We start from the raw sequence: 27,181 nt of genomic DNA on the forward strand, positions 1-27,181 counted from the left end.
TACATTTGTGAAAAATGTCTTCCGATGCTTTGAAAGACACGCTGTTGAAACTGAACCCGAGCAATTTAAGATGGTTCTGCAGACAGCTGGCGTGGTGGTCATCGAGCAGCTGCCCGAATTGGAGCGATGCGACGTTAGACACCACAAACATCTCAGAGATCACCGACTTCATGGTTTCAAATTACACCGAGGATGGTGCTCTGTCAAAGGCTGCAAATATACTGAGGATGATGGACTGCAACGACGAGGCTGACACACTGGAACCAGAAGGTTGCAGAATATTTAAACCATGAATTCAAGATACACAATTATACTATGACTTTCGAGCAATCACTTTTTTTCTCTATGTTGCCTTCCTTTCAGGGTTCGTGTACGTTTTGTCAGTTTGATTTTTCGTTTAAACCAAAAGCCAAAAAACGAAAATACCAGCCTTTTTTCGTTTTTGATTTAAAACGAAAAACGGGAAACCAAAGCCGTTTTGGGTCCGTGTGGTAGTGTAAGTTTTGGTTATTGGATTTTCTTTTCACAAATGGATATTCAAAAACAAAAAACGACTGGATATTTAATTTTCGTTTTAAAATTGAAAAACCAAAATTGAAATACAAGGCGTTTTTCTTTATCATTGTCAACTAGGGATTTACAAAACTTAAAAAACGGGATAATTTTCATTTTATTTGCACAAGTTTAATAGTGATTCTTTTGTGGTTTGAATGTTGTAAATACCTATCTTTTTTTGAATTGCTCTCGCATGTTTGGTCTGATATGATTGCTTTCGTTGTTGAACTATCTATGGAGCTCATTTCCAATGGCCGGAAGTGATTAACAAATACAAATAAAGGTGGTGTAAACAAACAATAATAACACAAATAATAAACCTAGGCTAAATAAAATGTTAGCTTCTTACCTATTTCCACACTTTAGGTCTACTTCTTTCTCTAATGTCCTCTTTCCCTACTTCTATATCTGCAGCTCAATGCACATTATTTTAATCTAAAGTTCAGTCTTTCTTCTCTAACCCCAAAAAACTCTTCTTTGTCCTTTCCACCCTTCTTGAACCCCCAGTCCCCCAACATCTTCCTCCCTGCTACTGAGACATTTTGTCTGTTATTATTTTTATTTTTCACCCCTCTCTCCAACAAAGGTTCTTGCCCTCGTTACCTCTGCCCGTCCAACAACATATCCACAGGAACCTAACACTCTTCCCTTTCTCACCCACTTCCTCAACACCTCGCTATCAACCGGCTGCTTTCCAATTACTTTTAAAAGAGGCATGGGTGAATCCTTTCATAAAGAAACCCGCTCCTGACCCTTCCGATGTAACAAACCACAGACCTGTCTCTCTTCTTCCTTTTATTTCTAAAACACTAACACATTAAAGAGTGTGCTGTCTTTAATTAACTCTCTTCTTACCTTCATCAGAGCAACTTTCCACCGCACCAGTCTAGGCCATTCAACTGATACTGCCCTCCTCGCGGTCACTGAGGAACTGCACACTACTAAAGCTGCCTCCATTTCCTCTTTCCTCATACTTGTGGACCTTTCCACTTCATTTGAAACAGTGAACCAACCGATCCTCCTTCATGCTCTCCAATAACTGGGAGTCTCAGGCTCTGCACTTTCCTTGCTCTCATCCTACCTCAAAGACAACAGCTGCAGGGTATCTTGAAGAGGGTTTGTGTCTGACCCTTGTCAACTCATCAATGAGGTCCCACAGGGGTCATTCGTTGGTCTCTCCTTTTTCTCTGTCCTATAACAGCTACGCAGCTAATAAACAACGGACTTCTCCTTGGTCTGAAACCCAGGTTTGCACGCATCTCTGCGTGTCTGGTGATATCTCTCAGTGGATGTCTGCACACCACCTGAATCTCAATCGAAACAAAATAGAACTGCTATTCATCCCTGTTAAGGACTCTCCCATCTATGACCTTTCTATCAACATCGGCACCTCTGTTGTTTCCCAGAGAAAGCAATGCATATTATGGCCTAGGCTCTTTTCATCTCATGTTGCAACTATTGCAACTCCCTCTTGGCTGTATAAAAAGCTTTGGAAAAAAGTTTAAGCTAAATCAAATGTAATCTAACTATTGTGTTAGATGCTTTAGATTATACGATTATAAGGGGTATTATCGTAAAATGAGACGAGTGCAGACTAAAACGAACTACCAGTGAAAGCGGCACAAAATGTTAAACTAATTGACGATGCCAATTTACTGTACATCAAGTATTAACCCATGTTATGCAGTATTTGCTACTTTGGAAACAAAATATAATGCAGTTTTTTCCTATTTTGGCAGGCAAACAATTCACATACGAAGATATTGAAGCTTGTGATGCCGCGAGGGGTGAGTACTTTATTCCCGCTAATAGAAAATAGCACAACATGTTAAACTAATAGAAGGTAAAAAAATATCAAATGAATTTATATGAAGTATTGCTGCTATATATTAAAGCCCCGCTTGACAAAATATGCTTGAATACTGTATATACCTTTCCACCCCAGAATATATGAAAACTATAGGTTACTTACGTAACCCCAGTTCTCAGAGTAACATGAAGTGAGATGTCTCACTATGGGATGCGCCTCAACGCGTATGCAAACAGAAGCATCAATCTCATTATGCCAATCCTGATGGGCTGGTGATTTTGACGTCTACGTCAGGGAATCCACCCACCCTATAAGTAGCTTGCGATACGACGCAGCGTCATTAAAAATAAGCACCTCTTCTCGCTTCGCCTTAGCAAGAAGGGCCGTCTGGCGAGACATCTCACTTCATGTTACTCTGAGAACTGGGGTTACGTAAGTAACCTATAGTTCTCATTCATAACACTCCGTTCTATGTCTCACTATGGGATATTGAAACTCCCGTATTGCTAGACATGCTTATTTCGAAAATCACCAAAACAACCAGACCTTAACAGGTAGAACTCTGTCTCAACACGGGGCCCAGCACTGCGCGGGCCACACTTGGAGCAGAGACATCTAGCCTGTAAAAGCGGACAAAAGTGAGCGGTGAGGACCAGCTCGCTGCTGCACAAATGTCTTGGATGGAAACACCCTTGAACAAAGCCCAGGATGTAGCCAGTCCACGAGTAGAATGAGCACGCAGGCCCGTTGGTTCCTGAAAACCCTGACTCGTATAAGCCAGAGCAATCGCTTCTACAATCCAGTGGGAGAGCCGTTGCCTGGTAACGGGCTTGCCCTTCTGAGGGTTAGCCCAGGATATAAAGAGTTGGTCATTGCAACAAAACTCTTTTGACCTGTCCATATAGGTGCGTAAAGCACAAACTGGACACAGCAAATTCGGCCGCTGTTCTTCAGAGGAACACAGCGGCGGAGGAAATGCCACAATGTCAATGGGGGTACATAAACCAACCACCTTAGGTATAAAGGCAGGGTTGGGCTTCAGCAACACTCTGGTTTGCCCCGGGGCAAACTGAGTGCATGAAGGATGTACAGAGAGCGCATGAATGTCACTGACTCGCTTGGCAGATGCCAGAGCCAGTAACAGCACTGTCTTCAGTGACAGGTGTTTCATGTCAGCTTCTTCCAGGGGTTGAAATGAAGGTCGAGTGACCCCATCTAAAACCACTGTCAAGTCCCATAAGGGCACCAGTGACCTGGAAACAGGGAGGAGCCTGCGAGCCCCTTTCATAAAACGGCAGACCAAAGGATGTTGGCTAGCCGTCTTTCCCTCAAAGCCCACATGGCATGCAGCAATAGCAGCCAGGTACACTTTGATCGTAGAGAAAGCTCTGTGTTTATCAATCAGGTCCTGTAGAAATGATAAAATCACCCCGACAGGACATTGAAAAGAGATGTGTCCTTTTTGAAGGCACCACTCCTCAATCACCCTCCACTTACAGTCATAGAGAGACCTGGTGGAGGAAGCTCTTGCACTCTGAATAGTATCACCTTCTGAGGGAGCCCCACTGTATTCAGATTGTACCACTCGCGGGCCAGGCCCATAGCGCCAAGCGCTCTGGGTGTGGGTGAAAGATCGTCCCCCCCGCCTGAGACAGTATGTCCCTGCGTAGTGGGAGCTGCCACGGCTGCCCGCACAGCAGCTGATATATCTCCGCCAGCCAGTACATTGCAGGCCAGTGCGGAGCTATCAGGATCAGTGTGTGGTGTTATTCTCTCACTCTGGCAAGAGTTGGGGGTATCAGAGCCAGGGGTGGGAACGCGTACAGAAGGAACGGAGGCCAAACGTGCGCGAGCGCGTCCACGCCTAATGGTGCGTTTAAATCGCGCATTGAAAAGAACAGCTGACATTGAGCATTTCCTTTTGATGCGAACAGATCTACCGCGGCTCGCCCGTAACGCACCCACAGCTGACTCACAACCATTGGATGTAGAGTCCAGTCTGCATATAGTGGTGCACCTCTGGACAGCAGATCTGCCGCGAGGTTCATCACTCCTGGTACGTGCGTCGCTCTCAGAGAGAGGAGACGTCCGCAGCTCCATAAGATCAGTTTGCGTGCCAGCATGTGTAACTGGAGAGAACGCAAACCCCCTTGGCGGTTTATATACGATATTGTGGTCGTGTTGTCTGTCCTCACGAGGACATGATGTCCTTTGAGAAATGGCAGAAAGTGTTTTAGGGTGAGGAACACCGCTAAAAGCTCCAGATAATTTATGTGTGACCATTGGAGGTCTCTGCTCCAGAGACCCCTCACAGGTCGACCTTCGTCGATACCCCCCCAGCCCGTCAGACATGCGTCTGTGGTGACCACCTTCCGCGAATGGACAGCACCCATAGGCACGCCCCGTACTAGAAAAGTCGGGTGTAGCCAGTGGCGCAGTGCCATTACGCATTTCATATTGACCATCACTCTCTGCGCGCCATGACGCGCGGCGTCCAGTCTGAGGGCAGCTACCCAGCGCTGAAACTCCCTCATGTGTAAGCGTCCCAGTCGTACCACCAGGATGGCTGACGCCATGAGCCCCAGTAACCGCAGACATGATCTGAAGAGAACATATTTGCGTAGCCGGAAATTAGCGAGGCAAGCTCTGAAGGCTTTCACTCTTTCTGCTGACAGGCGGGCTTAAAGGGCACCGAATTCAGGTATAGGCCCAGGAAGAGTACAGTCTGGGCTGGGGACAACATGCTCTTTTCTGTGTTTATTACGAAACCCAGATCGAGCAGGTGTTTTACGAGGACATTCTTCTGCGTAATAGCCTCTTGCTCCGACTGTGCGAGAAGCAGCCAGTCGTCCAGATAAGTTGCCAAGCGAATACCCTGTTTTCTTAAAGGGGCTATTGCGGCTTCCGTATACTGTACAAACACTCGCGGGCTGAGAGACAGACCGAAGGGAAGGACTCTGTACTCGTAACAGACACCCTGAAAGGCGAACCTCAGATATTTCCTGTGTGGGTAATATACTGGGATGTGGAAATACGCGTCTTTCAGGTCGACTGATGTGAACCAGTCGTTCTGGCGCACGAGACGCAACAGAGATGTGTGAGTGAGCATTCTGAATTTGTATCTTTTGAGATATTTGTTCAGAGCTCTCAAATCTAGTATAGGCCGAATTCCGTTCCCTCCCCGTTTGGAAACGAGGAAATACTTGGAATAAAAGCCGCTCTGACTGTTCGGCGGGTATTATCGATATAGCCTTCTTTTCTAGTAGAGAGAAAATATCTTGCTCTAGAATATGGGCCGACTCTCCCCGGGCTTGTGAATACAGAATGCCCGAGAAGCGAGGGGGGGTGACAGCGAATTGGAGACTGTAGCCCCGTGTTACTGTCTTGAAAACCTAAGCAGAATCTGTGAGCATCTTCCACTTTTCACTCCTTAAAGCGAGCGGAGATGTCACATCTCTGTCGTCTGCCCTCTGTGTCTTTATTTGTTGTGATATGGGTCCCTCTAGTGTCTGAACAGGGTGGTACCCCAGGTTGACAACCCCGGCCGACACTGCGCATGCGCGTGGTGGTGGTGCCTTCACAATCCCGTCTAATGTCCGCCTTTTGAGAGACGCCGTAGCCGCTCTCAAAAGAGGGGTAGACGACAGACTGTTTATTGTTTTTATTGTTTTTCTTTTCATTTGTATTGACTGCGCCCTTGGCTTCAAGCCTGGAAACGACAGTGGAAAATGATTTATTAGGAAACAATAATGATGACATGTGTTTGTGTGACTTAAACAGGCAGCGGAACTTGCTGTCTTTGATGTTAAGTCCATTTCCCTTATGGCGCGAACTTGAGGATGACGTTCTGGCATCACTCGAGGCGGCGGGAAGATGGGGGCATGATGGCACCCCGAAAACACATGAGCATCTAACACTGGAACGTGTTCTGGAGCTGGGGAACAGGGAACTTCCAGCCCTCTCATCTCGTCGAGGAGAGGAGGCTGTCAGGCCGCCCGCTTCTTCTTCCTCGCCTGGTGGCTGAAAACCTGGGTCGGCTGTGCCTGAGCGGCAGCTGCCGGAACCGGAGATCTTCTTGGCCAGCTCACCCTCGCCTTGTGCCTGGGCTGGGGACCCGGGATGGGCTGTGGTCTCTGCTGCTTCGGTATCTTGAACCGGGCAGGACGTGAGGCAGCTTGAGTGAAGGCCTGCCGCGGGACCGTTGAAGGTGGCGGCTGGACCCTTCGGGGGAGACAGAGCTGGAGAGCCTCGTCTTCCTTCTTTTTTGATTAGTATCTCAGCTGCATCGAAGCTAGAGCGGAGCCAAATATGCCCTCGGGAACAATAGGCATGTCCAGAACATCCTCTTTTCCCGGTCTGGAAGGTTCGTCAGGTTAAGCCACCTGGCTCTCTCCTGTACCACCATAATTCCCAGTGCTTTGCCCGTGGCTTGGACTGCACAGCGCTGCACACGGAGGCAAATGTCCGTGATCGCTGCGATCTCGTCCCACACGGCAGGCTCAGGTTTGCTCGACAAGTCTTTGCAGAGCTCCACCTGGTAGGCGGTCAGCAGCGAGGAGACGTTGAGTGCCCTGGCGGACAAAGCTGCGGCTTTATAGGCCCGTTCGGTCATCGCTGACTGAAAACTGTCTGCCTTTGCCGGTAGCGTGGGGTTCCTGCTCGGTGTCGAAGCCAGCCTCGGCTGGAGGTGGGCTGCCACCAGCGGTTCCATGGGCGGCATGCGGAGCAGGCCGAGCCTCTCCATACCGTCACAGTCCAGGGAGGAGGCACCCTGGATTGGGGCCTTATTGCTGAAAGGGCGGTCTCTCCACGAGACCGACACCTCGTCCAGCATCTCCGGAAAGACTGGAAGGAGCTGCCTCTTCGTCCTCGCTGCTTGGGGCAATTGCTTCCCCTCGTAGCGAGATCTGGAGGTCTCCTTGGCCACTTCAGGCCATGGGATGTCCAGCCTGGACGCAGCGCGTTGACACACGGCCTGCAAGTCCATACTTAGGCACTGCGAAGCTGGTGTGCTTTCGCCCGGGAGAGCGGACATCGCTCCCGGCTTTGCAGCCTGAGCCGATGAAACGAAGATGTCATCCTCGTGTTCATCCGAGTCGGACAGGAGGAACTCAGAGGCATCCTCTTCTTCTCCCATATAGTCCAACTCCAGGACATCCTCCGCGGGTGGAAACATGGTGAGGTCCAGTTGGGAGCCCCAGCTTGACACAGCGCAGGGCTCCGCTCTCGCGGCTCTTGCCGCCACCGGACCCCAGCCTGACACAGCGCGTGTTTTATCTCCGTCTCCTCTGGTGTGAGAGAGAAAAGAGAACGTCCTCGCTACCGTGGTGTCGGTGTGGAGGGAAGAAAAACTAGCAACAGGTATGTTACTAGCTTGAAGAAAAAATCAAACCTTACCGTAATTTGAAAGAAAGAAACGGCGAGGCAGATTAAAATATTAACTGGTGTGTTAATATTGTTCAGTCTTCTTGCAAAGCAAAAAATTAACGGGCAAGCGCCCGTCGACCGAATGTTAGCTTTGGGTTCAGTCTGTGGACCGTTAAGCTAGCCCGGCTACTGATAATTCGAGATGTGCTCTGAAGCGAGAAGAGGTGTTTGAATGATGCTGCGTCGTAGCGCAAGCTACTTATAGGGTGGGTGGATTCCCTGACGTAGACGTCAAGATCACCAGCCAATCAGGATTGGCGTAATGAGATTGATGCTTCTGTTTGCATACGCGTTGAGGCGCATCCCATAGTGAGACATCGAACGGAGTGTTATGAATGAGAACACTTCTTACTCAACATTTTTTGCATGGCCTCCAGTCACCATCAAAATGTATTTTTGTATTATTTTATTATATTATAGTTTATTTTAAGCCCATGTTATTTATCAATTTATTAATATTGAATCTAAACCCTTTTTGGCCTTGCATAATATTCCCTTGCATGTTCACTTCTTTACTGTTCTTAATATTTATACTATTTATGTTTTGGTTAAAAAACATTTGGTGAAAACAAAAATTGTTGACAGTTTTCTTTGGATCAAGATTTGTTAAGAAAGCAGAATTGATTATCAAAACACCTGGTTTAAGTCCGGGAACCATATAATGCACTTCTTCTTATTTTGGAAAACAAATTGTAATGCAGTGTTTTCCTATTTTGGCAGTCATAATAATAATAATAATAATAATAATAATAATAATAATAATATTGCATCATATTTATATATCTCTTTCCCGAATGCTCAAAGACGCTTTACATACATATCAAAACAGAGAAACAAAAACAGAAGTCCTAATTCAAGTGTAAATTAAATAGGGGGAAGGAGGATGGTGATGATTAGAGATAGCCAGAGTGAATAAGTGAGTTTTGAGGGCTTTTTTGAAGGATCAAGTGTTCGCCGGGTAGATTTCACTGGGCTGGGAGTTCCAGAGGAGGGAGGCCACAGCGCCATGGACGATAAATATCACAACCTACGTAGAGAAATGAGCGTATCTACAGGACACAGGAGCCTATCTGTAATCAGGCGCCGTGAGTACTTTGTTCCTGTTTGTGTTGTTGAATTATTGTTGATAATTAATTGCACTGTTGTTTCTTTGTTAAACATAACCGTAAAAATGTAGTTTTTCCGGCATATCTGGCAATGTATAAGAATAATAATGGTTCATGATATTAGATAGATAGATATATAATTTATGGATCAACATTTGGGAAATTCTTTCGTGACAGAAGCAGCAGTGTGTTCAGACATTAAAATACAAATACTTAAAAGGTGGAATAGAAAATTAACAATTACACTGAAAATGTAAAATATGATATAAAATATAATCAATATTGACCTCTTTCCTTTCAAAGGTATTGCGTGAATCGCATGAGTAACGCATTTCTATTGTTTATTTTACCGTATCTCTTCTTTAGATTCATTGTAAAGTGCTTGAATGTGATACACATCAAACAATGAAAATGCAAATCTTAACGTAATATGTGGAAAGTGTTCCTCCAATATACTTTTATTAAAAAAACTACTGATTAAAAATGACTAATGAGGGGGGCATGGTTATGGCAACGAACTTGGCAGATGTCTTTTTTGTGAGCAAAATTCGATTAAACTCCTGCACATTATCCTTTAAAACGTTGGACACTTATACCAAGCGTTTGGAACAGCTCCGCTGTGTACAAAAACGTAATTATGCCGTTGAAAAAGCCAAAGATTTTGCCTGACTCTATCGTCGAAATGTATGACGGGACGGATTTTTGGTAGTAGCCTCTCTAGCTCATCAGGGGCCTCATTTATAAAGCCTTGCGTATGATTCACGTGGGAAGGTTGCTTACGTAGGACAAAGCAAATAAATAAGCACAGACATTTTCCGATTCATAAAACACTGTTTATAAATCACAATCAACTTGAAATGCGGCGCAGTTTTTGCGGGCTTCACGTAACGCCCATATTTGGAACGCCCCGTATTAATATTCATTTTGACTGACTGTATGAAGAAGATCGCAGGAAATGACGACAGAACGGCTAAAAAATACATTTCACACCGTGTCAGATTTTGGTTCTTTTTGGGAGGTCGAGATAAATCAAATTGATTGGTGGATGGAGTAGCATGGAGGTCGGATCGTCACCAAAATAGATAAATAACTTTAAGTGGTCCGAAAAAGGTTAATAGCCACATTCACACCGCAGGACTTTCCCTGGTACTTTGGTTCTTTAGTTCCGTTGGTACCAATAATGTCGTGTTCACACCGCCGGGTCTACTCAGTGCCGGGAACTCTTTTGGCCATTTTCAGTCCCTGCTAGAGAGGTGGTACGAACCTGGTGATAAAAGAGTGCCTATTTCTATTGGCTGGGCAAATTGCAAACCACGCCCCGTTAGACAGAATTTTTGTTGTTAGTCAGCCATTTTTTTCCTCGCTACAAAACCACATCCACACCTGAGCAAGTAGTTTTTTTGTACTTTAAAGCAGTTATGACCACACGTACTACAACACCGGAGCGGTGGAATGATGAGGAAGTGTCGGCGCTTCTGGCAATTTACTCTGAGGACGGGATGCAGCAGCTTCTACAGAAAGCAGTTCCCAACTCCAAATGTTCTGAGCGATGTTCGCAAAATCTACTTGAGCGGCGTGATGCCGTTATTGTTCAGTGATGGAAATTAGTAGCTTTTCGGCGCCTCCCGCTTTTTTAACGCTGATTTTGGTGACTTGTGTAATTCGTGGAGAACCAAAGAGTTTTCGTAATGGGGGGGGTCCGTCAGTCCATCCGTCCGTCCGACTGACGGACAACTTCTCACTTCAAAAAAGAAGAAGAAGTCTAGATCGCAAAATAATTAAACAAGCGAGTGCCTGTTTTTCCTGGCCAAGGACAGGTTAATTGAACACAACACGAGCGTAACGCGTCTTCACGTGGTATGTCTCGTCTGAATAATGGAGACGGAGAGCACCGGAACGCCACTCCAGCTCTCCAAATATTGCAGTACCCATAAGGAGCCGTACACATGCCGCAGTGTTTGCGAGGCTGTGTCTTTAGTTGTAAGCACAGTGGTGATCTGTTGTTATTAGCATCTGGTTAGCTAGCTATGCTAACACATTTAAAGAGCTTTTCTACAACCAGGTAGAAGAGAAGGCTCTCCTGAGAGGCTCAAATAACCTCAGCTCAATGAGGTTAAGGCACACCTTGATATGATCATTATAGTTATTAATGAGACATTAGAGACTAAATTATTAACAGGTATAAAATACTATATGACAGTAACAAAAAAGTTTCAACAACATAAAAATAACAAGAATAGAGTTTGAAAGGGGAGTGATTTGTAAAATATCCCAAAAGAAAAATCTGCTTACAGTTCTGTTTCATATTGGTGTTGAGAGATGTATCCATAGATCTCCTCATGTTGCTCTCAAAGTGCACCAGATTGATACTTTTAACTTCAATATTTAAAAAAAAATCTTCCCTGGGGAGCATGACCCCGGACCCCCCTATAGGAGGTTAGGTCCCCCCCGCTTAAATCATGTTCACATGGATAGGATACTAAATACATTTGCACACATCTTGTGTCCATATCTTTCTGTTTTGGTGGTCATGCCACAACCGTGCACGTGAATGCATGCGCGACAGCGCGAGTCATGGTAAAATATCTGGATTAAGAGGTTGCTTGTTCTTTGCACAGCATGAAAGAAAGGCGAAATGAATGGGCTGTGATTTTAGTTTTTTTAAGCAGAGGTTGTGTTCAATAATTTGTACGACCCTCGGAGGATGTTGTACAAATTTAAAGGAAAAAGGTTCCCCACCCCTGCTGTAATTAATAATAAAAACCCTTGATTTATAACTTAACATCTCTGTCTCCTATTGATCTGAGTATATTATAAAGAATAGCCAGTTAATTGAAGGATTATAGCACAGGCCTTTGTCAGATGGTATATTACGCTGTTTTTTTTCACCTCTTTTTTCACCATACCTGTGTTTGCATAACTGATTGTTATGTCTTGACTGTGCAATAAAACAAACAAACTGGCGAAGCTTTATTTATTGTGTCCCACCCCAAATTTGCAGAATAGAAGAATGTGAGAGCAGACAGGTGTCGGTGGTTGAATTTATCTACAATGTTGCCAATGGCAGGGGCAGAAACACAAGTCTTACACACATAAACACAAGTAATTTATCATGTCATTTGTTTTAGATAAATAAGGGAAAAACACCAAACAACGGTTAATGTCCTTTTCCAAAATCAGCCTGAGGGGGTAATATATAATAAATACATAAAGATAAAGTCCATTGTTATAATGGGGTATTTTATTTGTAAATTACCCTTACAACCCAGCCTCATGGTGCATATGATTCTTTGCTTGGACATTTTTTTGGTTTGAGTCATTTGAGCTCGGATTCTAATAGGGACATAAAGTAACACGTATTTTAGGAAGATATGAACTTCATCTTGGTGAAGTTGATGCTGAATTCACTATTTAGTAGATAATCATGTGACACTTTATCTTTGCACTAAGGTCTGTCTGCTGAGCCTACCTATTATATATATATCATGTACAGCGGGTGGGGTTTATACCCCCTCCCCCGTGTAGTTCTTCTTCTCTCGTTTTTTTTTGTACTCGCCGTGAAGTGGTTTTGCGGCCTGCCAGTAAACCCAGAGAAGAAGAAGACAAAGTAACGTCAGCGTAATCTTGCCTCAGGGAAAGTACTGCGGTGTGAATGCGATTGGCACTAGCCCCCTGGCGGATTCAGTGCCATGGTACTTTAGTGCCGTCACTAAAGTACGGCAAGTCCTGCGGTGTGAAAGCGACTAATGACAAAAACAATACACATAGCCTTCCTCAGGCAGTGTGTCAGTGTGTTTGTGCCGGGGACAGGAGACACCCCCTTGATGAGAAACCCTAAGAAATGATCGGGGAATCCCTCCGTAGTGGAGTCATGACGACTGGATCTGAATTATTTTATCCTATTTTAGCTCCTAAATTACCTATTTCCACACTTTAGGTCTACTTCTTTCTAAATTGACGATGCCAATTTACTGTACATAAAGTATTAACCCATGTTATGCAGTATTTGCTACTTTGGGAAAAAAAATGTAATGCAGTTTTTTCCTATTTTGGCAGGCATGGACCAATTTTTTCGAAAATTACGTGAGTACTCTTTTCCCGCTAGTGTTGTTGAATTATTGTAGATAATTAATACTTGTTTCTGTTAGAAAGTACCTGTACAGATGTAATTTTCTATTCTCAAATAGTATTGACAGATTGTAAATGTTGAACTTTATTGCTAAAAGTTTTGGATTATTAGATTATTATTAGATAGTGCAGACTAAAACAAACTACTAATAGAAAGAGCACAACATGTTAAACTAATACAAGGTAAACACAAATATCAAATGAATGTATATGAAGTATTGCTGCTATATATTAAAGCCCCGCTTGACAAAATATGCTTGAATCATATATTTCCACCCCAAAATATATGAAAACACTTCTTACTCAACATTTTTTGCACCTCTAGTCACCATCAAAATGTATTTTTGTATTATTTTATTATAGTTTATTTATCCATTTATTAGGGTCTGAGACCAGAGGTCGGCAAAGACCCTATTGAAACCGGTTGCACAGCGACCGATAAACCTGTGAAAACACACCCAAAACAGGGAAAACGACCGGCAAAAGCACAGAAAAGCTTCGGAAAACATGACGGCTTATAGGCCGCGCGAGCCCAGTAACGTAAACTCCCCCCACTTTAACTTTCACGTTAACGAATGAAACTCGCTACGCATTTCTAGGGTGCGGAGACGAACAAAAAAGCGTCTTGGAGGGGTATAAAATAACGTACAGGAAGTCGGCCATTTTGAATTTGGCGTCGGAAAAACGTGATTTATCGCGTTTTTCGTCCTCCGTGCAAAATCTATCTTCTCCTAGGGACTTTATCCGTACGACTCGAGATTCGTCAGGTAGCTTCTCGAGACATGGGCAATTGAAAGTTATCACGGAACTTTTTTTCTTTCGCACGGCGTAGCCGTGATTTGGCACCAAAGTTCGCGTTCGCTCGATGCTAGGCGATCCCTCGCCATGGAACACGATGATGTCATAACGCCAACTGACATGCTCCGAACGCCACCAAATTCACATGATGGTTAACACTGCGGCCCTGAACAGCTCTAGGTCAAATCTGATGTTAATTAATGTGGCGTTACCATGGCAACGGATCCTTCGCCATTAAACACGGTGTCGCTGTAACTCCAATGGACACGGTCCCATCGTCCCCATTCTTCACTTTTATATCACCGGTCCATGCCTCAACAGCTCTACGTGAAATCTGAAATTTCACCATTTGTCATTTCCATGGCAACGCTTCCCTCGCCATAAAACAGCATGTTGTCTTAAGTCAATGGAAAATGGTCCAAACTGCACCAGACTTCAGATGACAGTTAATGGTCCGGCCCTCAACAGCTCTACACCAATTATGGGATGTCATCATATGTCGTTGCCATGGCGACAGATCCCTCGCCATGAAACAGGGTGTTGTCGTAATTCAATGGAAAATCGTCCAAACGGCACCAGACTTCAGATGACAGTTAATGGTCGGCCCTCAACACCTCAATATGACAATACTGAGTTTTCCTCAAAAGCTGTTGCCATGGCAACACATCCCTCGCCGTTAAGCACGATATTGCTAGAACTCCTGTGTAAATGGTAAAAAAGTGTTCAAACTTCACATGTGTGCTAACCGTCAAGCCCATATAAGTGTCAGTTTTGAGATTTCGTCAAATTTAGTTGCAATAGTAACAAAATGGCCACCGTGAAACGCGGTTTTCTCATAACTCCAGTTAACATGCTCCAAACGGCCCAAAACTTCACAGGTTTGATAACGATGCAGCTCTCAACACAACAAAGCATATTATGGGGTGTCATCAAATGCTGTTGCCATGGCGACAGATCACCTGCCATCAAACACAATGTTTGTGTTACTGCTGTAACTCAAAGACATTGTCCGATCGGCCTGAAACTTCCGACGTTTGCCAACGGCCGAGTCCTCGAGACATCTGCCTGACGTGGACGTGCCGCCAACAGCCTGCGGAGCATAGAAGACCCGCGCAACGCTGCTTGCAGCTTTAATTAATATTGAATCTAAACCCTTTTTGGCCTTGCATAATATTCCCTTGCATGTTCACTTCTTCAGTGTTCTTAATATTTATACTATTTGTTTGTTGGTTAAAAAACCTTTGGTGAAAGATGAAGATATGTTAAGAAAGCAGCATTGATGAAAAAAAAACCTGGTTTAGGTCCGGGAACCATATAATGCACTTCTTTCTATTTTGGAAAACAAATTGTAATGCAGTGTTTTCCTATTTTGGCAGTCATAATAATAATAATAATAATAATATTAATATTACATCATATTTATATAGCTCTTTCCCTAGTGCTCAAAGACGCTTTACATACAGTACATATCAAATCAGAGAAAAAAAAACAGAGGTCCTAATCCAAGTGTAAATTAAATAGGGGGAAGGAGGATGGTGATGAGTAGAGATTGAAAGCCAGAGTGAATAAGTGAGTTTTGAGGGCTTTTTTGAAGGATCAAGTTTTCGCCGGGTGGATTTCACTGGGCCGAGAGTTCCAGAGGAGGGAGGCTGCAGCGTCATGGGCGATACAAATGAGGACCTATCTGGACGCAGGAGCAGTGAGTACTTTGTTCCTGTTTGTGTTGTTGAATTATTGTTGATAATTAATTGCACTGTTGTTTCTTTGTTAAACATAACTGTAAAAATGTGGTTTTTCTGGCATATCTGGCAATGTATATAATAATGGTTCATGATATTAGATAGATAGATAGATATATACTTTATTGATCAACATTTGGGAAATTCTTTCGTGACAGAAGCAGCAGTGTGTTCAGACATTAAAATACAAATACTTAAAAGGTGGAATAGAAACTTAACAATTACAATGAAAATGAAAAAATATGATATCAAATATAATCTCAATCAATCAATCAATCAATCAATCAATCAATCAATCAATCAATCAATCAATCAATCAATCAATCAATGTTTATTTATATAGCCCAATATCACAAATGTTACATTTGTCTCAGTGCGGACTTCACAGTTTGTACAGAATATCAGTATGACAATACGACACCCTCTGTCCTTAGACCCTCACATCGTATAAGGAAAAACTTCCGGAGAGAACCCCACAGTTTAAAGGGAAAAATGGGAGAAACCTCAGGGAGAGCAACAGAGGAGGGATCCCTCTCCCAGGACGGACAGACGTGCAATAGATGCCGTGTGTAAATTGAAAAGATAATACATTTGCAACATAGGTAGTCCAAATGTTTGGAAATGCATTTGTGTATAATAGGAAGATGAATCCACGAGGATATCCATCCAGGACTTATGATCCAGGACCACAGCCACGACTCAAGATCCAGGACTCGCGATCCATGACACAGGACCGCAGGATCATCCATGACTCCGGATCCCGGCGTATATAGACACCAAAATATTGACCTCTGTCCTTTCAAAGGTATCGCGTGAATCAAACATCAACACTTGTCTCTGCCTTATGTCGTGCATGAGTAACGCATTTCTATTTTATTTGACCGTATCTCTTCTTTGGATTCATTGTAAAGTGCTTGAATGTGATACACATCAAACATGACATTTTTTTTTATCTTAAAGTAATATGTGGAAAGTGTTCCTCAAATGTACTTTTATTTTAAAAACTACTAATTAAAAATGACTAATGAGGGGGCTGTGGTTATGGCAACGAACTAGGCACACGTCTTTCTTGTGAGCAAAATTCGATTAAACTCCTGTGCATTATCCTTTAAAACGTTGGACACTTATACCAAGCGTTTGGAACAGCTCCGCTGTGTACAAAAACGTAATTATGCCATCAAAAAAGCCAAAGATTTTGCCTGAATCTATCGTCGAAATGGATGACGTGACAGATTTTTGGTAGTAGCCTCGCTAGCTCATCAGGGGCCTCATTTATAAAGCCTTGCGTATGATTCACGTGGGAAGGTTGCTTACGTAGGACAAAGCAAATAAATAAGCAGACATTTTCCGATTTTATAAAACACTGTTTATAAATCACAATCAACTTGAAATGCGGCGCAGTTTTTGTGGGCTTCACGTAACGCCCATATTTGCCTATAAATAGTAAAAGAGACGCCCCGTATTAATATTCATTTTGACTGACTGCAATCAAGAAGATAGCAGGAAATGACGACAGAATGGCTCAAAAATACATCTCACTCAGTGTCAGATTTTGGTTCTTTTGGGGAGTTCGAGATAAATCATATTGTTTGGTGGATGCAGTTTGAAGCAGAATAGCAGCATGGAGGTCGGATCGTCAACAAAATAAATAAATAACTTTAAGTGGTCCAAAAAAGGTTAATGACAAAAAAAACAATACACATGCCTTCATCAGGCAGCGTGTCAGTGTGTTTGTGCCGGGGACAGGAGACCCCCCCCCTTGTTGATAAACCCTAAGAAATGATCGGGGAATCCCTGGAGCCATGAGGACTGGATCTGAATTATTTTACCCTATTTTAGCTCCTACATTACCTATTTCCACACTTTAGGTCTACTTCTTTCTCAAATGTCCTCTTTCCCTACTTCTATATCTGCAGCTCAATGCACATTCTTTTAATCTGAAATTCAGTCTTTTTTCTCTAACCCCAAAAAACTCTTCTTTGTCCTTTCCACCCTCCTTGAACCCTCAGTCCCCCAACACCTGCCTCCCTGCTACTGAGACATTTTGTCAACTATTTTGAGAACTAAATAGATCCCCTACCCACACTCTAAATTATTTTTCACCCTTCTCTCCAACAAAGGCTCTTGCCCTCTCTGCCCGTCCAACCACCTATCCGCAGGAACCTAACATTCTTCCCTTTCTCACCCACTTCCTCAACACCTCGCTATAAACCGGCTGCTTTCCAATAACTTTTAAATAGGCATGGGTGAATCCTTTCTTAAAGAAACCCACTCTTGACCCTTCTGACGTAACAAACCACAGACCTGTCCCTCTCCTTCCTTTTATTTCTAAAACACTTGTGTGCTGTCTTTAATTAACTCTCTTCTTACCTTCATCAGAGCGACTTTGCACCGCACCAGTCTAGGCCATTCAACTGACACTGCCCTCCTCGCGGTCACTGAGGAACTGCACACTACTAAAGCTGCCTCCATTTCCTCTTTCCTCATACTTGTGGACCTTTCCACTTCATTTGAAACAGTGAACCAACCGATCCTCCTTCTCACTCTCCAATAACTGGGAGTCTCAGGCTCTGCACTTTCCTTGCTCTCATCCAACAAAGAGCTGCAGGGTATCTCAAAGAGGGTTTGTGTCTGACCCTTGTCAACTCATTACTGGGGTCCCACAGGGGTCAGTCCTTGGTCTCTCCTTTTTCTCTGTCCTACCACAGCTACGCAGATGATAAACAACGGACTTCTCAACGGTCTGATACCCAGGTTTGCACGCATCTCTGCGTGTCTGGTGACATCTCTCAGTGGATGTCTGCACACCACCTGAAGCTCAATAGCTCAATCTAAACAAAACAGAACTGCTCTTCATCCCTGTTCAGGACTCTCCCATCTATGACCTTTCTATCAACATCGGCACCTCTGTTGTTTCCCAGAGAAAGCAACGCATATTATGGCCTAGGCTCTTTTCATCTCGCGTCCCAACTATTGCAACTTCCTCTTGGCTGGATAAAAAGCTTTGGAAAAAAGTTTAAGCTAAATGAAATGTAATGCAATGTAACTATTGTGTTAGAGGTTTTAGATTATCCGATTATAAGGGGTATTATCGTAAAATGAGACGAGTGCAGACTAAAACGAACTACCAGTGAAAGCGGCACAAAATGTTAAACTAATTGACGATGCCAATTTACTGTACATCAAGTATTAACCCATGTTATGCAGTATTTTCTACTTTGGAAAAAAAATGTAATGCAGTTTTTTCCTATTTTGGCATGCATGGAAGATTGTCATGAAGAATGTGAGGCCGAGGGCGGTGAGTACTTTTTTTCTGCTTGTGTTGTTGAATTATTGTAGATAATTAATATTTGTTTCTGTTAGAAAGTACCTGTACAGATTTAATTGTATATTCTCAAATAGTATTGACAGATCGTAAATGTTGAACTTTAGTGCTAAAAGTTTTAGATTATCCAATTCTGGGAAAATTAGATTGTGCAGACTAAAACAAACTACTAATAGAAAGAGCACAACATGTTAAACTAATAGAAGGTAAACACAAATATCAAATGAATGTATATGAAGTATTGCTGCTATATATTAAAGCCCAGCTTGACAAAATATGCTTGAATATATACCTTTCCACCCCAGAATATATGAAAACACTTCTGACTCAACATTTTTTGCATGGCCTCTAGTCACCATCAAAATGTATTTTTGTATTATTTTATTATATTATAGTTTATTTTAAGCCCATGTTATTTATCCATTTATTAATATTGAATCTAAACCCTTTTTGGCCTTGCATAATATTCCCTTGCATGTTCACTTCTTTAGTGTTCTTAATATTTATACTATTTAGTTGTTGGTTAAAAAACATTTGTTGAAAAAAACAATTGTTCACAGTTTTCTTTGGATGAAGATTTGTAAAGGAAGCAGCATTGATTAACAAAACACCTGGTTTAAGTCCGGGAAGCATATAATGCACTTTTTCCTATTTTGGAAAACAAATTGTAATGCAGTGTTTTCCTATTTTGGCAGTCATAATAATAATAATAATAATAATATTAATAATATTACATCATATTTATATATCTCTTTTCCCAGTGCTCGAAGACGCTTTACATACATATCAAAACAGAGAAACAAAAATAGAAGTCCTAATCCAAGTGTAAATTAAATAGGGGGAAGGAGGATGGTGATGATTAGAGATTGAAAGCCAGAGTGAATAAGTGAGTTTTGAGGGCTTTTTTGAAGGATCAAGTGTTCGCCGGGTGGATTTCACTGGGCCGAGAGTTCCAGAGGAGGGAGGCCGAAGCGCCATGGGCAATACCAATGTGGACCTACCTGGAACCCGGCGCCGTGAGTACTTTTTTCCTGTTTGTGTTGTTGAATTATTGTTGATAATGAATTGTACTGTTGTTTCTTTATGTTAAACATAACTGTAAAAATGTAGTTTTTCTGGCATATCTGGCAATTTATATAAGAATAATAATGTTTCATGATATTAGATAGATAGATATATATTTTATGGATCAACATTTGGGAAATGATTTTGTTACAGAAGCAGCAGTGTGTTCAGACATTAAAATACAAATACTTAAAAGGTGGAATAGAGAAGTAACAATAAAAAAAAAATATATATATATTATATCAAATATAAACAATATTTACCTCTGTCCTTTCAAAGGTATCGCGTGAATCAAACATCAACACTTGTCTCTGCCTTATGTTGTGCATAATTAACGTATTCTATTGTTTATTTGACCGTATCTCTTCTTTGGGTCCATGTAAAGTGCTTGAATGTAATACACATCAAACAATGAAAATGCAAATCTTAACGTAATATGTGGAAAGTATTGTTCCTCAAATATACTTTTATTGTAAAAACTTCAAAATGACTAATATGTATTTTTTCCTTTGGTTTTCCTTTAGAGAAGCACTTTGTGGATATACAAAGAAATCAGCTGATCCACCATGTGAGCGATGTGGAATCCGTTTTGGATGAGCTAATTACCAAGGGGGTGATTCATCAGGAAAGTTATGATAAAATCTGCGCACTCCCGACCTCGGAGGAGAAGATGAAGGAGCTCTTGGATGGTCATCTAAAATCTGAAGAAGACAAAGACATCTTCTACAGAATTGTTGAGAAACGGATACCACACTTTCTGGGTGCAAGGTTGGTCTTGTATTGCCATTAAGATATATAAACAAAAATGTTGATAAGAAAATTATAAAACAATAAAAAATTGCTGTCTAAAACATTCCTTTGAACGATCTTTGTTCAAATGTGTTGCACATGCACTGCCATATCTGCTTTGATCTTTGAGGCTAATTTATATATATTAAAAAATAATGAATTATTAAACAAAATGTATGTTTTCTTAAGCCCAGCAAGGACCATGTGAAGTTATCCGTTAAAAGTTATCCTTTACCATTTCAGAGTTTATTCAGAGATTGTTGACAAACTCAGCAGCGGAGGACCTCCAAATGTTGTCAGGAGAAAAGTGAGTAAAGCTGTCTAATGCATCCTCATTGACCAAGGACCTTGAGCAAGGCACCAGACAATGTTTTTTAAATCAAACTTTAACACCAAGCTGTAAATTACTTGTTACTTGCAGTACATCTACAGTAAATCATACTTTTAATATATTTCAGACAACTAAAATAAAGATGCCGACCGTAGTTCAAGTACCTGAGGTTCACTGGATTACACTCAAACCTGAAGTGATCTGTGGGGATGACGAGGATACTCCAATTTACAGGTAAAAAAACGTCTTCAATTACTGTGTCACAGCGAACCAATTTCCTGATGAAAACCTAAGATATTTTTCTGAGCTCCACCATTAATTCCAATGCTTTATTACGATAATCAGCAAGTACATTTTCATGAATAAATAACTCAGTTTTTCTCTAACAATGCTTAAATGTGTTCCACTCTTACAATATCTTCTCTTCCATAAATTAGCCTACAGTCTGATGCAGGTCCCTTTGAGTGTGGTGTCTCTGGACTGCGCTGGGTTTGTAAGGAAAAGGTCAGCTTGAAGTACCAGTTTGGCTCTTGGGAGGAACACATGGAGAGGATGGAAGCTCTGCACTTAATTCCTGGAGGTCCCCTTCTTGACGTTACTGTCATTGCTGGAAAGTTGGAGGAAGCGTATCTGCCTCACTGGATCTGCACAGGCAAGCAAAACATATAATTTAAACACATATGTAATAGCTTTGTTTGATAATATGTCCATAAAAACTTTGATGCACTTTTCTTTATGCAGAAGACAACCCTGAAGTCTTAGACAAGTTCTCAGTCCTGCACATAGATACCTGTGGAGACGTCGTGGAGCCAGTGTCCGAGGTTACACCATCCCATGTCAAGTTGTCTCAGCCACATTTCTCTCCAAGAGGAGTCCTGATGAGAGCTGGCTTTCGGATAAAAATCAACTGTAAAGTGTTAATATTCAAGACCAACCTGACATTCCTCACACTACATGTGTATCTGATCCCTAGTGATCCTGCTCTGCAACAGGTAATTGCTTTTGATTTATACTTAAAAACTCAGACCACAGTGTTGGCTGGACGTTTTGTGCTGAAAAAAGTAATTTTCCTCCACAGACAATAAAAAGCAAGGAATTATCCAGTGGATACAAAATGATCCAAAAGCCACACCCACAGAAGTCCCTGAAAATGGGTAAATATTTCACCCTCAAGGCCAACATGGACAGTGCAGAAATGACTCCTGAGGTACGTTTTGATTGTGATTGTTGTTCAGAAATACGTTGTATGAATAATGCAAAGCTTCAGCAGGATGGAGTTTTTAACACTAACCCTGGACAGAGTCTAATCCCCGCCTTTTTACTTCATATACATTATTTCACAGAACCTAAAGCTTGTATATGAAGGGAGTGACCCAAACTTTTGTGAAGTGTTCATTGAAAATCCAGACAGTAATTTCAAGCTCACACTCGCCCATAAATCTGCACCAGTGTGGACCTGTATCATTCGAAAAGGTCAGTGTTTGTAGGATATCATTGGTTGCAAAAATATTGCACATTAGTTCAAGTCTTATTTATGTAAAATATCCTGTCTTATGTTACAAAAGTCTAAAAAAATAACCCACCAAACAAAGACATTTTTATACTGATTTTCTGTATTTCATTCCAGATGACTATATAAACACTGGGGATATTCAGGGGATGTATGGTAAGAAACTGTTGATGATGAGTATTTTGACTTGTCTAAATTGGTCATCTTAATAAGGGTATGGTGGGTAGGATGTCAAATGCTGTGAAAATTAGGTTTATCACCACAAACTACAAATTAATACAGTGTCTTCACAGGACCTGAGATTTTGAATTAACAGTATTATATTAAAGGAATATCTCACCCACAAAATGACAACTTTATCCATTAATCACCCTGTTATGTTGATTTGTTGAGAAATAACTTTTTCTCGAATGGCTCAACGGTAAACAACGTTTATATAAAATTATAACATTCTTAATAATGAATCAAATAAATTCTATCTCCATAAAAACTAAAATGTTTGCTCAAATGTATTTAAAACAATAACCCACATTAACAGGCCAGCTACACCGTCCGTGCCAGTACTGTTGCAGAAGTGTTTGAAATAGTAATGGCCGAACAAATCTTCATATCAACGATTGATTTGACTTTTGTTTACGGTCATAATAATTAATAATAATAATTAATTACATTTATTAGCGCTTTTCGAAATGCTCAAAGCGCTTTACATTACATAAATTACACTTATCACACGTAACAATGAATACTGTTGACAATACCCACTGGAGCAAATTAGGGTGAAGTGTCTTGCCCAAGGACAAGGCGGAATTCCAACTGGTGTTCCCCAGCTCCCCTGATCTGAGGATCAATGCACTCGCCCACTGCGCCATAGCTGCCCCCCGTCATGATTTTAGATTACTTTTGATTACATTTAAACATTTGTTTATCATTAACTGATCGCTATTCCATTTTTCAAGTCTGGATTTGTAAAGACTGGTTTTATGAACTGACAACCGTCATTTACATAAACATAGATAGGCTCTTCAGGGTATCAAGCTGATATATTCGCCATGTTTGTTTGCAATGTTTAACATCAAGGCAATATGGACAATTTTAGACAATGACAATGGAATCACAAAACTGAACCACAAACTGTAAGAATCACTCAATCTAAGCCCCCAGGCCCGAACAGTGGAAGGGTAAAAGGCTGCTTCAGGGATGCCGAAATATTTTTCAGTTTGGAAAGGGAAGCTCCAGGCTTAAGGTGAGCTTTGTTGATTTTGGATTTTTGATGGAAAACGTGACACCCTTTTATTGAAGATAGGACTCATTAAATGAAATTAGAATTCTACTGCACAAGCTGTGTGACAGTCTTTAAGATTATGTTTTGATATAGTTTAGCTGTTGTTAAACACGTCTCCAATTTAATTAAATTCAACCAGATATTTCTCTGTTTTTGGGCCTTCATTGACCAAAGTTTTGCTCATAAATTATAGTCAACCCAGGGTGAGTAAAATATTTACAAATGAGTATTGCTCTAATAAATGATATTCACCTTGGCCATACTATTACAGTTTAGCAATATGTTTTTAATATCTGTACCCCAAGTTTTTCTTTTTTCTTCCAGAAGTGGAGCTTGCCAGACTGAGGCCTGCACTTGTGCGGAAAGTGTCCAGAGAACTGATCAATCAGCTGCTGGATGACCTTTTAATGGATGGAGTGTTGAATGACGGGGAGAAAGACTCTGTTCTTCAGGAGAACGACACCAGGGCAGACAGGGCCCGCTGCCTCATCGACATGGTGAAGAGGAAAGGACGTGCAGCGAGCAGGAAGATCATTTGTCACATTCAAAGCAGAGATCCTACACTTTCTGCTGATCTGGGTCTGCATGTTTAACCAGGTGAACCTTACGCACACCAAATGTCAACGTGTAGTGCGCTGCAAAATGTAATGTTGAACAATAATCTGATAACAGGTATTCTTATTTTAGTGTTCCTGCAGGGTTTAAGAAGAGGCGCAGAATTTGAAAGTGTCCTTATTAATTCTGCATTGAAAGCCATATCAAGTGAATGACACTCTTTATGATTTTATTGTTTGTATGTCTAATTAACACAAAGCACTTAATCAAAGCCGTACTAATAATATTCTTTCATATTAACAATGGATAAAATCATGTAAATACCCCCAATTTCCAGTTAATACTGCTTTCAAATGTGCTGTTTATACACTTTATAACAACCCAAATATTTTCAGATCAAGCAGGAAGGATATCAAAGGCCATGTTTTATTGAGTGTAGGTAAACCTGTCATTGATGCTTAAAGTATTTTCAGTTAAAAAAAGCTGGTCATCTATAGTTAGCTTGCTACCAGCTACTACTATTCACCATATAATGCAGGTGAACAGTATCAACTGTGATTCTGAGCTTTCCAAACCTGGACAAATGTACTCTGGTAATCTCCTCAGGGTATTCTCAGGCATGCACATTCATAACATTATAAATGTATATTTTTTTACTAGTTTGATTTTAAAACTCTGAGTGTTTAGTCTGGAACATTTATCACCATGGGAAAGTACAATGACAGATGCTATCAAATTGTATTGTGGGAAATGTAGTTTGAAGTGATTTTGGAGTTAGGCCTACACTCTGGATTGAGTAAGGTTTCTTGCTCTAACCTGAAGAACAGAGAAGTAACTCAATACTGATTTGGTTATGGCAAAACTGAACTAACAAAAACTCCCAAGCATAAATTGTCTCACCTTATTGTTGAAAAAACACTGATTATCTTGAAATGGTTTCTAAGGTTACAACAGTATGTGCCTACCTTTCAAAGACTGAGGAATTCAAACCTGACCTTAACTGCCTCCCCCAAATACCTCTGTCCAACATGGCTAGAATACTTTAATCAATCAATCAATCAATCAATGTTTATTTATATAGCCCAATATCACAAATGTTACATTTTGTCTCTGTGGACTTCATAGTGTGTACAGAATATCAGTATGACAATACGACACTCTCTGTCCTTAGACCCTCAAATCGTGCAAGGAAAAACTTCCGGAGAAAACCCCACAGTTTAAAGGGGAAAATTTGAGAAACCTCAGGGAGAGCAACAGAGGAGGGATCCCTCTCCCAGGACGGACAGACGTGCAATAGATGCCGTGTGTAAATCGAAAAGATAATACATTTACAACATAGGTAGTCCAAATGTTTGGAAATGCATGTGTCTATAATAATAAGATGAATCCAGGAGGATGTCAACAATCCTGTGGGAGCCATCAGGGAAGTATTATGGTGAGAGTCTGGCAGGACCGCAGAGACAGGTTCAGCCACGACTCGAAGTCCAGGACTCAGATCCAGTGCTCAGGATAGAGGATCCAGGACACACGACCACGGCAACAGGGTTAGCCTCAACTCAGGATCCCGGCGTATATATGGACACAAAAAAGAGATTTGGGGGAAACTAGGTTAATCGGAACATGAGAGTACACGGGTACAAACAGCCAGAAAGACGGAGTAAGGTGCCCCCCCCCCAACAGTCCAAGCCTATAGCAGCTAAACTAACGTGTCTACATACATGGACTCCCTTAGGATAGGTTGAGGGAAAAGGGTAGCAAGTAAGAAGTAGGAAACAGAGGTGGAGAGGCACACACAGGGAAAAAGGTCCCCATTGGAACCTGAATTTGTCAGAGGTAGGAGTGGGTCAGTGACTACGTTAAAAAATATATAGCCTTTTAAATCTAAATTTTAGATTCTTTGTGGTCCTGGGTAATTGATCAAGTAACAGGTGTTTAGCTTCTGAATCAGAATACCTTTATTCATAAGTAGTCTTTTCAATTTAAAAGGTTAATGAGTAAGATTTGAATTTACTACATTGATAATTGATAAATAGTATACATGATAAAGTTTGTTAGGATTAAATGATTTGTGTTATTATACATCTGTGATTTTCATGTATGTTCATTATTATGCTTTTGACAAAATATGCTCCAAACACTGATGAGAGATCATTTTTATGATTGTGATTGACTGTTTCAATCTGAAATGTTATTAATGTGATTATTTGCAACATTGTGTAGAATGCCTACACCCTTTCTGAAGAATCTAATTTATTAGGGTATTGAACAAATTATTATTAGAATAGGTTTTTTAGGTTATCAAAATTGATAAAAAGAGAGGGACTGTGAGGGAATAGTTTGCTTAGGTATTCAACCTTCGACACAGTTCATCGTTTTCTCTTTTCCCATGGCATAGGTCTACGCCGGCCTTGGGTATTGCTGCTATCTCTCTTAAGGAGGGGCAGCTTGGGCGCATTGTTGTTGCCAGTCTATGACAGAGCACAAGCTGCCATGAGGTAGTTTACTGTTCATGGACGAAGGTTCCCTGGTGCACATGCTTTCCTATGGACGAGAGCTCTATTAGATTCAGGGTCCATATTTGTTTACTCTCGCTGATGAAGAATATTGATTATTACACTCCGAACTAGTTAAAACCTCGAGCTACAGAACGAGTTCTTCAGAATTGGTTTGGCAACCGCTGTGTCAACTCGTGACACACCACCTGTCTTTTCAATTCTCCGGCCGTAACTCCAAATAAACCATCAGTGTTTGCCATCAAAGT

The 27,181-nt window shown here is 41.5% G+C and overlaps 1 protein-coding gene across 7 annotated transcripts; it reads left to right on the top strand.

Moving 5' to 3' along the window:
• LOC307032371 (caspase recruitment domain-containing protein 8-like) lies at positions 1-27,179 on the top strand. Of its 7 annotated transcripts, none has more exons than XM_079670279.1 (17): positions 1-270; positions 2,295-2,342; positions 8,734-8,877; positions 12,955-12,981; positions 15,419-15,523; positions 18,832-18,861; positions 19,800-19,904; positions 20,478-20,721; positions 20,986-21,049; positions 21,201-21,307; positions 21,511-21,725; positions 21,815-22,065; positions 22,152-22,280; positions 22,417-22,546; positions 22,701-22,739; positions 24,190-24,462; positions 24,553-27,179. In XM_079670279.1, the coding sequence occupies exons 1-16, from the start codon at positions 15-17 to the stop codon at positions 24,456-24,458; spliced, it is 2,163 nt and encodes a 720-aa protein (XP_079526405.1). In that variant the 5' UTR covers positions 1-14; the 3' UTR covers positions 24,459-24,462; positions 24,553-27,179. The 7 variants fall into 7 exon arrangements, with proteins under 7 accessions (XP_079526405.1, XP_079526406.1, XP_079526404.1 ...); XM_079670280.1 differs by having other exon boundaries at positions 25,592-27,179; XM_079670278.1 differs by having other exon boundaries at positions 24,190-27,179.
• The last annotated feature ends 2 nt before the right edge of the window (positions 27,180-27,181 follow it).

The sequence above is a fragment of the Notothenia rossii genome (genome assembly GCF_949606895.1).
Source record: "Notothenia rossii genome assembly, chromosome: 3".
Classification (NCBI taxonomy): domain Eukaryota; kingdom Metazoa; phylum Chordata; class Actinopteri; order Perciformes; family Nototheniidae; genus Notothenia; species Notothenia rossii.

Excerpts from the sequence above, each read along its gene's own strand:
- LOC307032371 (XM_079670278.1), top strand. The coding sequence starts at position 15 with ATGTCTTCCGATGCTTTGAAAGACACGCTGTTGAAACTGAACCCGAGC. Across the intron at positions 8,878-12,954 it reads CCTATCTGTAATCAGGCGCC|GCATGGACCAATTTTTTCGA; the intron begins GTGAGTACTTTG and ends CTATTTTGGCAG. Across the intron at positions 20,722-20,985 it reads CCACACTTTCTGGGTGCAAG|AGTTTATTCAGAGATTGTTG; the intron begins GTTGGTCTTGTA and ends TTACCATTTCAG.